At 39.7% G+C, this 15338-nt stretch overlaps 1 protein-coding gene across 4 annotated transcripts in view; it reads left to right on the forward strand.

The window, feature by feature from the left end:
* IPO11 (importin 11) overlaps nucleotides 1-15338 on the forward strand; it is a 295012-nt gene that overhangs the window by 175849 nt on the left and 103825 nt on the right. For 3 of the 4 annotated variants that reach the window (XM_073344033.2, XM_073344034.2, XM_073344035.2), the window contains one exon: nucleotides 6686-6766. In XM_073344033.2, coding sequence (XP_073200134.1) covers nucleotides 6686-6766 — 81 coding nt within the window. Of the gene's footprint in view, nucleotides 1-5432; nucleotides 6119-6685; nucleotides 6767-15338 lie in introns of those variants that run through there. The other variant, XR_012158885.2, reaches the window with a different exon arrangement.

Raw genomic sequence — 15338 nt, forward strand, 5'->3', positions numbered from 1 at the left:
ATCTGGGCCTAAATGACTTTCCCAAAGCATCTGAGGAATTCTGTGGCGGAGGTGGGAATTGAATCGAGATCATCTGATTTCAAGCGCAGTGACTTAACTATAAAATGATCCTAGTCCATCTCTTTCTCTGTTGTGCCTCCCTTCCTATTCCATTTTGATCGTAACTCAAAGGTTGAATTCCTTTCGTTTTAAATAGGAGTGTAAGAGATGTGCAAGAAGTATTTTTTTAAATTTATATATGGGTTGTCAGGAATAGCCTATGTGATGCTCAGCTGTGCAGAAGTAGAATTAATGTATCCAGAATCAACTAGGGTTTATTGGAAAGAAAAGGGAAGTTTTCATTTTAATAAAATTGACTGCATTACATTTGTTTTCTGGTCAACCATCCTCTGTCACTTGAACTGGTTATTGCTTGAGTAGCGTAGAATCCCCCATTTCACTGTAATTGAGACAATCTGAACTGTCACCTGTTAGGCTATTTTTAACTGTGAGAGAAGGAAATCAGACCTGTTTGTTACGCCATCCCCTAAATCTCTCTGTTTTTGCAAGAAGAAAGATGTAAAATACAGAAAAATTGAGAAAAGTTGGGCTTTGTTCATTCTTTTATCTAAATTTATTCCTGTACTTTGATAAAGCTTAATTTGGAACTTAATTTGCTTATTAAATAGCTATTACTAAAATAAGGTGTATATTGATCCTATAATTTTAATTTCTTTAATAAGCAGAAAAGTCAAATGTCAAGTGAAAATTATTGGAGACTAAACTATGTTCCATATGAAACTCTGCAGAGTTCAATTTAAATGGATTTTACTTCTGTACCCAATCTGATTCAAAACGTAATCTTACTTAAATTCTAAATGGAGAAATGATTATATACATATTTTTTAAATTGTTGAATCATAGTCTCTCAGGGTTATAACATTTAAAGGGGCAGTGGTTTTCATTGAAAACGTAAGTCAGAAGTATTCCCCCTTCCCCATTTGGCTGTAGAATTAGTATTTTTTGTGACTTGATTTCCAAGATAATGTTTAGTAAAGCAAGTGTTTAACAGGAAATGAAATTATTGAAGTAATTCTTACTTTCTGGACAGTACTAAGTCGTTCTTTGATTAACATTATTTTTAAGTGTAGAATTCAAATTTTTGTAGATATTGTACATGACAGGATTCTCACAGAAGAGACTAGTGGTGAAAATCTGTTGAATACTCTTTTAAAGAAGAAAGATATTATGCACCGCTTCAGTTAAGAAACATTTTTGAGTGCCCTCAAGATTCTTTTGAAAATTAAATCAGAAATGCTGTCACTGGAAGAATATTTTATTCCTATGCAGGTTTTGCTAATGGGTAGTTAAGGTTACTAACTACACTTCTTAGTACAATAACTAAAATTCTAGGAAATCATCAGTTAAACCAACAATCTCATCCCGTCCAGCCTCATCTCAGATGCTCTCCCATCCAAACATCATAATACCAAATTAAATACTCCTCAGTCCTTCCACAGGTGACTCTCTTTTGATTCCATAATATAACCAACCACAGCGCACACACATCCTTCCTCATAATCACAATTAAATGCATAACTTGAACTCTGATTTTTCAGCTAAGTTAAGATTTTACATGTACAATTATGTGCAGCATTAAATTTAATGTATTTGTAAATGAACAAGTATGAAGTTAGAGTTAAGACTGTTTGCAGAAGTCCTGAGTATCTGCACTTCCCAGTTGAAATTGAGTTCTCAACATTTTTAAAGATCAAGATTTCTCAACTTGGCTAACCAAAAATGAAACATCCTAAACTTTGGTACTATTTTTAATTATACAGTACTTGTGAATGGTAAATAAATAAGGGGGATCTGCTGGGGCCCAGCTGAAGGGAGAAAAAGAGACATAGTACTGAGAATTAGGTAATCTACAGAACAGAAGAAAATATAAATAGGTGACTGATGGAATGTGAATTGAAATTGAAAGAATGGAATAATATAGGAGGCAAAGGGACTGCAGAATCCAGAGGAAAAGGGATGCTGAATTGGAGGGGAGGAGGGAGAGCTGTAGAGGAAAAAGTCAGAAGTTAAAACAGAATGAACAATAAGCAGAAAAAAAAAATGAAGAAAATCCTTAGAGATAAAAGGAGAAAATGAAAGGACAAAGATGGAGAAAACAATAAACAAATAAAGACACAACACTGATTACTTAAAAATGCATATTGTTATCCACTCTTTGGCTTTATGTTCAATTCCAGCCAAATAATATTTCTGAACAGCTGCATTCTACACTATCTGAAGATTCCAACTAGAAGTAAAAGATTTCAGGTTTATCAATCTGCTTTTTCAAGGTATTAGTCCAGATTCTAAGCTTTGGTATACTGCTAATACTAATCAAATGAGAATGACAGAATCTTGTATACTTAAGAATTTGAATGGAGTTGCATGTAGTCCACCCACACTACGGTGGAGTGGACCATTGTTCCTCACTAGTGAGGGAATGAATGGCCTCTAAACCAGAGGGATTTTTTAATTCCTACCTCAGAAAGGGTAAGCTGCCAAGAACTTTCAAACAAGCTGTGGTCAGCCATCTGCCTATCACGGGGTCCACTCACCACTAGGGTGCCTCCTCCTGGCTGCTCTGGGCATTAAGTCCTTCCAGGTGCTGTGCCTTCTTCTATCAGTCTCTCAGCCCATCTCTGCAACTCCATCTGCTCTATCTTCATGACTTGGTTCTCAGGCCAGGTCACTATGGTCCTCCCCTTCTGGGGTAACAGAGTATTTCAGGGCAAACCGTCCCAGGCAGTCTACTCTCCACTGCCTGGCCTATGCCACATCCCCAGTGGTTAGCAGGGGAACCTGGGTCCACCCTTTACTCCAGGATCCAGATCAAGGGCCCTCTCTTCAGCAGCCAAGATCTGCATTATCTTATTTCTTGCTGCTTTTCCTCTGAGTCTTTCCTCCTTTCTGGCTCTCCCCCATGTCTGGATTTGCCAGCCCAAACTCCCTTCTCCCAGGGAGTGACGACTGCAGAATACTTCCCTGCAGCCCCCAGCTGCTCTCAGCTACTGGGCTTTATACAGGCTCCACCTGTTTCTGGCCAGCTGAACCTCATCTAATTAATCCCTGGCTCTACCTCCAGGTGCATCTGGGGAATAAATTGGCCCATCCAGCCACCTTAACCTCTCCTGGGAATGGTGGAGGGTAACACCCCATCACACTGCCCAAGAAATCAATTGTGGACACTGTTGCTTCTTGCCTCTCTTTTCTGGAAAAGATCCCTGAGAAGGTGGTTGTTGGCCAACTCCAACATATGGCAATCATAGGTTCTTTGGACTTCATCCACTCAGGTATGACCACCCTATGGCACAGAAAGAGTGCTTGTAGTTGTGGCTGACAATCTCAGGGCAACAGACAGAAGCCAGGCTGCCACAGTGATCTGTGGTCATAGGGTATTGCTGACCTGACTACAAGACCTTTTAAAGCTGATTGAATTAAATTAAAATAGTTCCACTTGTTTCTGTCAGTACTAACTCGGATACTAGTTTTGGTTGGCTGCTGTTCCTTTCTGAAGACTTTCATTCATAGATTCCAGGATTAATCTGATCACCTCTTCTGTTCAGTGATAGACATGTTTATATATGAGACAATATGGTTTACAGTGTTTTCAGCAGCTTTTGAAAAATGTATCTTGCTCCTATTAGCCTATGGACTAGAGCTATAGGCCAGCATGAAAAATACCTGTATTGTCACACCTCCTGTAATTTAAAGGAATAAAACAACTCTGAATTTTTTTACTGTATGTAATTGAAGTATATTGCAAAATCAACTTCATATTTTCCTGCTTTGCTGATTTTCAGTTTTCCTCCTTATTTATTATTACTGCAATCAGCCAGTAGATGGTACCCAAGTGCAAGAAGCCAAGTCCTGGAGGCTCAGTGGCTTAGGGCGGTGGTTTTCAACTTTTTTTCATTTGTAGCCCCCTAAAAAATGTTTAATGGAGGTGCGAACTCCTTTGGAAATCTTAGACATAGCATGTGGACCCCCAAGGACCACAAGTTGAAAACCACTGCTCTGTGGTGGTAACAACCTTTGCGAACCCCAGGTTGAAAGCCACTGACTTACAGGGTCAAGAAGTCAGAGGATTCCAGGACTGTTGGGAGGAGCCATGGGGAGAGGTGGTGCGGAGGTCACCACCTTGGCAGGACTGTGTGGGTGTGGATGAAGAAAGGAAGAAGGACTGTGTTGTCCTGGATGCAGGTGAGCGTAAACCTGGGGGGAAAGGACTTGTGATGGACACTGCTAATTTGGGACTGGTGGTGAACACTTTGAACGTAGACCAACAAATTAAATCTGTACAGTTAACAGAGCAGTTTATTTTTTGCCTTATGGCCTGGATCACAGACATTCACTTGCTTCACTTGCAGGATAAACCCCACAATCCGACCTCTGTCACCAATTTGTTTTACACACATGCACCCCCCATTCCATCTGGACACAGGTGCTGGTAGATGTCCTAAGGCACCTTTTTCCTCTTTGGGATGAGCAGAGACTCTGTTTGTCTATGTTCATCTGGAAACCCCTGATACAAAGACCCAATTGCACACACAGGAGTTCTGAGACCATTTATATAAAAGAATATTAGGCAAGGAAATAGGTACAGACCAATGGGCCAAAATGTGATAGAGGACTGGGGAATTCAACAGCAACAGTGAAATATTTTAAAAAAAAAAAAAGCACAATCCATTCTTCCGCCTCTAGAAGTATCCAACCCCACCAGTCACCTAAGGCCTCTGATCCCACCAGTGGTGCATATAGAACTGAGATGCAATAGCCTAGTGAGGTTGCTGCTCAGTGTCTGCTCAGGCTGGACCTCCAGCCTGATGGGGTAGGATACTCCTCAGCTACTCATACTTTACCTTCCCTTGGGACATACATGTGCACACACACACACACAAACCTAAGTCCAAAGTGCTTACCACCAGTTCCAGTCTAGCCATCACAATCATGTATCCTGGGCTCACCCACATCCAGGACAACACAGTCCTTCCCTTCCACCAAGGCCCTGCCGCGCTCGGCTTCTCCCAAGTGTCCTGGAATCCTCTGGCTTCTTGCCCCTCTAGATCATTGATCCTCGTAGACTTGGCTTCTCACAGTTACATGCCATCTGCTGGCATATTAAATTATCCTGGATATTTGCTTGAAAACACAATCTTTATTTCTCGGTTTATCAGTTCCTGATACTTACTACTGCCATTATCACATGGATTTTAAATCATCCCTCACTATAGTGTCTGGAGGTCAGATTCTGTCACTCTTATGCATAGTAAGTAGTACCTTATTCACCAAGTAGTTCCACTGATTTGGGCTACTGTCTGAGCAATGTACTGCCTACTGTGAGCAAAGGTGACAGAACCTGGCCCTTGGTGGCATTTTTTCTCTTTTTTTTACAGAAATCATTACAGACTTTAAGGCAGAAGGAACCATTATGATCTACGACAAAATTTTCAAAAATGCTTAAGTCCCACTTTCAAAAGTGATGTAGATATGTAGGAGCTTTTAGGTGTGAGAAAACCATAAGGCTTATGCTACACCAGCCGATCAGCCAAAGAGACCCCTTCATTCTCTCCTCAAGCTCATGAGGAAGATGAGTGCTGCTCAGAAGGGGAGGAAAAACAGAGGCGGGCAATCCTTATATGGGGCCAAGAATTTTCTTTCCCCTGCTGTTCTAGACAAAGTACTGAAGATTCAAGGGCAAGACATTTGTATTTTAACTTCTGTTTCCAGCCACTGGATTTTTTTGTGTCTGTTTGCCAGATTAAAGAGTCATCTGGTACCAGATGTCTTCTCCTTGTATAGGTACTTGTAATGGAGTCACCTTTCAACCTTTTCTTTAATAAGCTAAAACAGTTTGAGCTTGTTTAGTCTCATGGTAAAGAATATTTTCCAGACCACAAATCTTTCTTGTGGTGCTGTTCAGAGTCCCCTCCAATTTTCAACTTACTTTTTAAAATGTGGACACCAGAAATAAGCACAACATTCCAGTAGTGATCTCACCAATACCAAACACAGAGGAAAAATTACCTCCCTAATCTTCAGTATTCCTGTTTATACAGATCAAGAAATATCCACAAGTAAGGTATATAGCCTTTCTTCACTGCCTAACTGTGATTAATCTATAATGCTGTTTGGAGAAGTTAATTGTAATATTATAGAAGTTTTGATAGCTTTTTGGATTACATATAAATAACAACCGATTAGTTTAGAAACAACAAAGATCCTCCTCTCTATGGAAGTATTGCTAGCAATAAAAAAGAAAGAAATGCACATAAGGGGAGAGAAAGATACAAAAAATGTGATGCAAATTGATGAAATCATCACAATTCTCAGCAATTTAAAAAAAAATTCAAAGACACTAGCTGGTCATTTTGGATTTTTTGTGGCTGTACAGTAGATTATAACTTTTCAATAACTACCATCTTCCTAAAATGTAGAGGGTAAAGCTTAAATGTCATGCAATTTAACTGTACGTCTTGCTGCAGCTCATGACAGAATTAGTTCTTTGAGTTTCACTCGGAATAGCAGTTGTAAATAAAATTGATTTACAGAATTCATAATATGTCAAGGTTTAAGTGGGTTGTGTTTTTTTTGCCCTTCATATAATGCAAATAGCAAATGTTTCATTTTGGTTTTCATTTAATTTCAGGTGTATTCAGGTGACCTATGCCGATCATTTTGTGAGCTCTTAAAGGACATAACTACTGAAGGTCAAGTTCAAGTGCTGAAGGTAGTGTATATTGTCATTTTTGGTGTTCCACTTAAAGTGAGTAAAAAAATCAGTAGCTTATTACAAAGAGCAGGCCTTTGTAACACGTTTAGGTATAGCATTTAGCTCTTACAATCATCTTAATACTCAAGGGGCCTCTCATTGTTTCCAGTAGTAATTACAAGTGAAAGCACCGGTTGTTTTTTTGTTTGTTTTTTTTTTTTTGACATTTTAACCATACAAATTTTAACATGCTCACTTGATGAAATAATAATAGTACATTTAGTTATGAAGTCTTTTGTAATATAAAAACGGAACAGGAAAGATTTGGGATTTTTATAAGAAACAGTAAGTAAATTTCTGAAACCTGTCATGGGTAACAGAAATATCTGACGACAAGTTCTGTGTAGCTTGAAAGCCTGTCTTTCACCAAAAGAAGTTGTACCAATAAAAGATATTACCTCAACCACCTTGTCTCTCTAACCAAAAATTATCAGTCATATAGTGGTAAAGGTATAATGCTCATAGATTCATAGATATTTAGGTCAGAAGGGACCATTATGATCATCCAGTCTGACCTCCTGCACAACGCAGGCCACAGAATTTCACCCACCACTCCTACAAAAAAACCCTCACACCTATATCTGTGCTATTGAAGTCCTCAAATCGTAGTTTAAAGACTTCAAGGAGCAGAGAATCCTCCAGCAAGTGACCTGTGCCCCATGCTACAGAGGAAGGCGAAAAACCTCCAGGGCCTCTTCCGATCTGCCCTAGAGGAAAATTCATTCCCGACCCCAAATATGGCGATCAGCTAAACCCTGAGCATATGGGCAAGATTTATCAGCCAGATACTACAGAAAATTCTTTCCTGGGTAACTCGGATCTCACCCCATCTAATAGCCCATCACAGGCCATTGGGCCTATTTACCATGAATATTTAATTACCAAAACCATGTTATCTCATCATACCATCTCCTCCATAAACTTATCAAGTTTAATCTTAAAGCCAGATAGATCTTTTGCCCCCACTGCTTCCCTCGGAAGGCTATTCCAAAACTTCACTCCTCTGATGGTTAAAAACCTTCGTCTAATTTCTAGTCTAAATTTCCTAGTGGCCAGTTTATATCCATTTGTTCTTGTGTCTACATTGATACTGAGCTTAAATAATTCCTCTCCCTCTCCGGTATTTATCCCTCTGATATATTTATAGAGAGCAATCATATCTCCCCTCAACCTTCTTTTAGTTAGGCTAAACAAGCCAAGCTTCCTGAGTCTTCTTTCATAAGACAGGTTTTCCATTCCTCGGATCATCCCAATAGCCCTTCTCTGTACCTGTTCCAGTTTGAATTCATCCTTCTTAAACATGGGAGACCAGAACTGCACACAGTATTCCAGGTGAGGTCTCACCAGTGCCTTGTATAACGGTACTAAAACCTCCTTATCTCTACTGGATATACCTCTCCTGATGCATCCCAAGACCGCATTAGCTTTTTTCACAGCCATATCACATTGGCGGCTCATAGTCATCCTATGATCAACCAATACTCCAAGGTCCTTTTCCTCCTCCGTTACTTCTAATAGATGTGTCCCTAGCTTATAACTAAAATTCTTGTTATTAATCCCTAAATGCATGACCTTACACTTCTCACTTTTAAATTTCATCCTATTACTATTATTCCAGTTTACAAGGTCATCCGGATCCTCCTGTGGGGTATCCCTATCCTTCTCTAAATTGGCAATACCTCCCAGCTTTGTATCATCCGCAAACTTTATTAGCACACTCCCACTTTTTGTGCCAAGGTCAGTAATAAAAAGATTAAGTAAGATTAGTCCTAAAACCTATCCTTGAGGAACTCCACTGGTAACCTCCCTCCAGCCTGACAGTTCACCTTTCAGTAGGACCCATTGTCGTCTCCCCTTTAACCAATTCCTTATCCACCTTTCAATTTTCCTATTGATCCCCATCTTATCCAATTTAACTAATAATTCCCCATGTGGCACAGTATCAAATGCCTTACTAAAATCTAGGTAAATTAGATCCACTGCGTTTCCTTTGTCTAAACAATCTGTTACTTTCTCAAAAAAGGAGATCAAGTTGGTTTGGCACGATCTACCTTTTGTAAAACCATGTTGTATTTTGTCCCATTTACCATTGATTTCAGTGTCCTTAACTACCTTCTCCTTCAAAAATTTTTCCAAGACCTTGCATACTACAGATGTCAAACTAACAGGCCTATAATTACCTGCATCACTTTTTTCCCCTTTCTTAAAAATAGGAACTATGTTAGCAATTCTCCAATCATACGGTACAACCCCTGAGTTTACAGATTCATTAAAAATTCTTGCTAATGGGTTTGCAATTTCCTGTGCCAATTCCTTTAATATTCTTGGATGAAGATTATCTGGGCCCCCCGATTTAGTCCCATTAAGCTGTTTGAGTTTTGCTTCTACCTCAAATATGGTAATGTCTACCTCCATATCCTCATTCCCATTTGTCATGCTACCATTATCCCTAAGATCCTCTTTAGTCTTATTAAAGACTGAGACAAAGTATTTGTTTAGATATTTGGCCATGTCTAGATTATCCTTGACCTCCACTCCATCCTCAGTGTTTAGCTTTTTTCCCAGCCATATCACATTTCCTTAACCACCTTGTCTCTCTAACAGAAAATTGTCATATAGTGGTAAAGGTATAATGCTCAAATATCCTTCTTAAGATTTGACTGATTTTCTGTACGCTATTATTTATGGTGAGTCTGATGCTACTTGTTGGTTAAAGTATTGATTAGAGGATAGAAGTCCTAGAGAGGGAAAGTAAAACACAGCAGCAGAAAAGCCAAGTGTAGATGTAAAGATCAAGATTTAAATTAATAATTTTCTATTGTGAAATGCCTTCAGAAGATCCCCATTTTAAGAAGCATACCAAGCTGTATGATCACTGGACCATTTTAAGCGGTTTAGCCATCAACAAGCATGTACTCTTTAATCCAAATATGACTGACTACAAGACTTCACTTCTGTAATGGAACTTATTTTTCTTCTCCTTTTCTTGTTGATAGATGGAAGAAATCTTGAATAATGCTATTAAGCCACTGACCCATAAAAGCAAGAATGTCATGATGCAACATAGAACTTGCAAAAAAAAAAGTTTGGGTCAATTAACACAGCTCAGGGTGAGAGGCAAAGGTGGCTCTAAGCTACCTTTTTATCTCCCCCAATCCTTGTCCCCTGCTCAGGCCTATCTTGGAGCAGCCTAAAGGCACCAGCTCTAGTGCTCTGGTCATGCTTTCCCCAGATGTTTCACACACATCTGTTCTTTGCACTGATGGAGCTGGATTAAAATGGTCATGAGATTTTTTTCCCCAGTCACTTAACTCTACAGGCAGCTTGGAGTATGGAGCTTAGTGAGGACTTGTGAGTGTAGTGGCCCAGTGAGTGTAATGTGACTTTAAAATAATTGTATTGGTTTGTTCCATAGCCTAGAAGCAATACTTTTACACTGTAGAGACAAATTTGTGAGTGGCCAACCATTGTATTGTAAAGCTGTTGTACTCAGGAAATCTCAGGGACCTAGTTACATTTGTCTTTACTTGCATTTGGGTGTGATGAGAGAGAACTAATGGAAGCTAGATAGTTGTGCTATTTATACTTTTTTAAAAAACAAACAAACCTACATTAACAATTCGCCACACTGGAACATTCCACGTTCAAAGAAAGACCTTGGGGTCAGCACTATTGTATTTAATATATGGCTAGCAGTGAAATCTTGGAATCTGCAGGAAGCTAATCACAATTGTATTTGACTATAATGGCAGTTCAGATACGAAAGGGATATTGTGTGAGGTGGACATAGGTTTAAATAGGTAGGTATTTAGTATAATGTGGCCTAGAATATAGAGGATACACATCACTATTAACTAAAAAAGAAAATGCAAAAAAATAATTCACAACTCCAAATACATTTTAGAAAATTGCTATTATTTTATTTTTAAACTTGGTTCTGAATTTAGTTATAGTTTTAGAATATTTTACTTTTCATTATTTGGATAAAAGTGCAACATTAAGAAATTGTATTTAATTCTAAAATTGCTTAAAATATTTCTTAACCTAGATTATTTTGTAATAAATAACAAATGTTTCTCACTGACATATTAAAAGGTAATTAACTTTGTCTAACACTCCAGAAATCTTAGGGTTTTTCCCATACATCTAAGTATTTGGTCATGTGGGTAGTGAAAACTATTTTATCTTGTGACTGCTTCCTTTCTGTAAATGTAATATTAAATGTGGTATATTGTAGTTGCACTCTTCAGTATACTTTCAGCCTGCAAAAATGTCATCCAGTTCAATTATTTTAACTACAAGTACAACCAAGTGAGAAATGTCAGAAAAATTTTTGGGGGGAGGCATGAGTGTGTGTGTGTGTAGATTCTGTATTATCTTAGCACCGAGGAGTTCTATACATAGTTCATAGGCACTGTATAAAAACAGAGAAAAAAGATTATCTCTGCCCCAAGGAGTTTACAATCCGAAATATAAAACAAGAGACAACAGATGGATACAGTTGGAGTATAAGAAAACAGTGAGACAATACTGGTCATAATAGGCAGTTGTCACAACACACCAACATCTTAACCACTGTCAAGTGTTTTATAGGCACAGTGGCAAAGCAGAGTTTTGAGGAGGGATTTGAAGGTGAATAATGAGATAGCTTTGCAGAGGTTTACAGACAGTGCTTCCCAAGTGTGTGGGGCAGCATAGGAGAAAGCACAAGGGTGCTTGTTTGAAAATTTAATAAATGGGCAAAGAAATTTGTCATCATAGGCTAATTGGAGGCAAGCTTTGGCAGCTCTGTAGTGAATGAGAGATGTTAGGTAAGCTGGACATTGACTGTAAAGGGCCTTGAAAGTGAATACACTCAGTTTATGTTTGATGTACTAGAGAAGGGGAAGACAGTGTAGGGATGCAATGAGGGATGTGACATGGTCAAAGTGACACGGTAGAAGAATGATCTTTGCAGCAGCATTCTGAATGGAGATGAGCGGGGCAAGATTGCATTTGTCAAACCCAGAGAGAAGGGTGTTTCCATTAGTCAAGACACGAGATGAGAGTTTGGACAAGATTTTTAGCTAGATGGATGGTTAAGAAAGGCCATATCTTAGAGATGTTATGGAGAAAGAATTGGCAAGATTTATGCATAGCTTGGATGTGAGGATCTAGAGAAATGTTGGAGTTGAAGATGATGCCCAGGTTATGGGCCTGATGGTGATGTTGTCCACACTGATCAAGAAGGGAGATAGCAGGGAGGGCTTGAGGAGGATGATTAGGAACTCCGTTTTAGCCATGTTGATTTTGAGCTGATAGCTAGACATCTACAAGGAGATGTTAGAGAAAGAAGCTGAGATTTTTAGTATGGACAGAAGGAAATAGGTCTGGAGTAGCGGTAGATCTGTGAGTCATCAATATAGAAATGGTAGTTGAATTGAGATTTCCCAGAGATAAGCTGTAAAGGGAGAGGAGAAGAGGACTAAGGACAGAGCCCTGTGGAATCCTGACAGAAAGTTGAAGGACAGATGAGGATGATCCTCTGAACAACACACTGAAGAAGTGATGAGAGAGGTAGGAGGAGTACCAAGAGAGGATGGAGTTATGGAAGTGAAGGGAGGACAAGATTTCAAAAAGAGGAGCATTGTTGATGGTGTCAAAGGTGATTGACATGTCAAAGAGGATGAGGATGGAGTACTGCTTCTGAGCTTTAGCTGGCAGAGCTCATAAAAGACTTGGCAAGAGCAGTTTCAGTGACATGCAAGAGTCTAGGATAGAATTAGAGGAGAGGGACTCCAGATAGTGATTGTAGATGGCGCATTCAGTGAGCACTGTTTAGAGCGGAAGGATGGTCTTGTGATTTAGGCACTGGACTGAGAGTTGGGAGGTCTGGCTTAATTTCCTGGTGCTGCCACAGATTTCCTATTTGGCTTTGGGCATCTGATTTAATTTCTCAGTGCCACAGAGTCCCATCTTTAACAAAGTGGATAATACTCCCCTTTTCCCACCCCTTTTGTCTTGTTATTTAGATTGTAAACTCTTCTAGATAAGAATTATCTCCTCCTTTGCATTTGTACAGTGCCTTGCACAATCTTGGTTAGAGTACTAGTTGCTACTGTAATATAAATAGCTGTTTTTATAAATTGCATTGTTGGGTTCATTCATGTTACATTTTTTTTTAATAAAGTTTTTGGGAACTCCAAATAGATATTGTGAAAAACAAATCTTGGTAAATTCATTTCTGAGATCTAAAAATACAAGTATTGACACTTTAAATATGCCTTTTGAGGAAACTCGGAAGAAAACAAGAGATTCATACTGTGCAATTCAGATGTTAGAATAATTATGGTTTATTACTGTCACTGTTTGAAAAAATGATGTCTTTGCTAGGAGGTTTAACTGTCTCTCTTAAGTCTTAGTTTGACTTGCATTCAGTTTTATTAATACAACATTATTATTCATATAGCAGAAGTCTTCAATGAACTGATTTCTCATTGTGATATACATTTATGATAAAAAAAATTGCAGTGTATTTTGTCCCAAGGAAAGCCAAGAAAAACATTTTCTGTTCTGAAGTATTCATGATGGAACTTGAAAGTTAACAAGCTCCTTTTTTGGTACCAAAATACTGAAGAAGCTTTGTTTCCATTCTCACTCCAGTTCCCATCTCCCTCCCCCCAAAAAACTATCTATATGGGGAGATGATTTCCAATAGTAGAGGCCTTTTTTATCTGGCAGACAAAGGCATACTGAGATGCAGTGCCTGGAAGAAGAAGCTGAGCTGTATACAATTTTCTGCATACAGTACTTGTCACTTAATATACCTAGGCTGGGGGTGTCGAGCCTTTGGTTTGGGGGCCACTTTTGATCCTTGAGATGCTAAATTGTGGCCCTCAAGGGCACTTCTATTCAGAAGAAAAAAATTATTTGATTATTAATTGAAAATGTGTTTCCTGAGCCAGGCCCTGTGATTTTTAAAGTGAAGTACTTGAATCAACCATCTCACTCTTGGGGTTATGTCCACACTGCAATTAAAAACTCGTGGCTGACCCATGCCAGCTGACTCAGGCTCACAGTGCTTGGGCTAAGTGGCTGTCTAATTGCAGTGCAGATGTTTAGACTTGGGCTGCAGCCCAAGCTCTGGGACCCTCCCACCTCACAGGGTCCTAGAGCCTGGGCTCCAGCCTGAGCTCAAACATCTACACCGCAATTAAACAGCCCCTGAGCCCAGCAAACCCAACCCAGCTGGCATGGTCCAGCTGTGTTCTAATTGCAGTGTAGATGTACCCTGGGAGGAGGTAGTGGACACTGTTTTCCCACCTGCCTCTCATTGCCTTCTTGCAGCCCCAACAACAATTCTGATGGGATCCCATATCTCTTCAAACAGTTCCATTAGGCAGTTCATTGACCACCCTCCATCACTGTTGGGATGCGAGAGCCACAGGAGGAACAGATTGCAGCCCAGATGGTTTTTAAATGGCTTCCCTTACTCACAGTAGCCTGGTGGAGGGGAAAAAGGGAAGAAGCTGACAGTCACACCTCAGTTACGGTTCCTAGGTGGCTTGTGTCTGCAGCACCAGCTGATTATGATCCCCAAGAAATCAGATGCCACTTGACTATAGCCAGAGTGCATTGTACGCCAGCCGTTCCCTCTCCACATCTTCAATATGCTTCTGCACATCTCAGCATTTCCCCTATGATAGATAATGTGGGGAAGGGAGACATCAGAGCCACATATACTGGCTCTGTACCCTACTAGTGACTCTCACGCACTGGGGGAAGTCCCAAAAAGAGATTTGTGGGTGATTTCTGCACCCTTTTAGCACCCTGAGAGATGCCAAATGGAGCAGAGTGGCCCAGAGGATCTGTCCCAAAATATTGATTATAGCCTCTTGACCTTTGTGAAATAACATGTTTGGCCCTCAAGCTGAAAAGGTTGGATACCATCTGTCAAGGTTCCTCCCCCACTCTGAACTCTAGGGTACAGATGTGGGGACCTGCATGAAAAAAACCTCCTAAGCTTATCTTTACCAGCTTAGGTCAAAACTTCCCCAAGGTACAAAATATTACGCCCGTTGTCCTTGGACTGGCCGCTACCACCACCAAACTAATACTGGTTACTGGGGAAGAGCTGTTTGGACGCGTCTTTCCCCCCAAAATACTTCCCAAAACCCTGCACCCCACTTCCTGGACAAGGTTTGGTAAAAAGCCTCACCAATTTGCCTAGGTGACTACAGACCCAGACCCTTGGATCTTAAGAACAATGAACAATCCTCCCAACACTTGCACCCCCCTTTTTCTGGGAAATGTTGGATAAAAAGCCTCACCAATTTGCATAGGTGACCACAGACCCAAACCCTTGGATCTGAGAACAATGAAAAAAGCATTCAGTTTTTTACAAGAAGACTTTTAATAAAAAATAGAAGTAAATAGAAATAAAGAAATCCCCCCTGTAAAATCAGGATGGTAGATATCTTACAGGGTAATTAGATTCAAAAACATAGAGAACCCCTCTAGGCAAAACCTTAAGTTACAAAAAAGACACACA

This window comes from Lepidochelys kempii, chromosome 5, assembly GCF_965140285.1.
Source record: "Lepidochelys kempii isolate rLepKem1 chromosome 5, rLepKem1.hap1, whole genome shotgun sequence".
NCBI classification, from domain to species: domain Eukaryota; kingdom Metazoa; phylum Chordata; order Testudines; family Cheloniidae; genus Lepidochelys; species Lepidochelys kempii.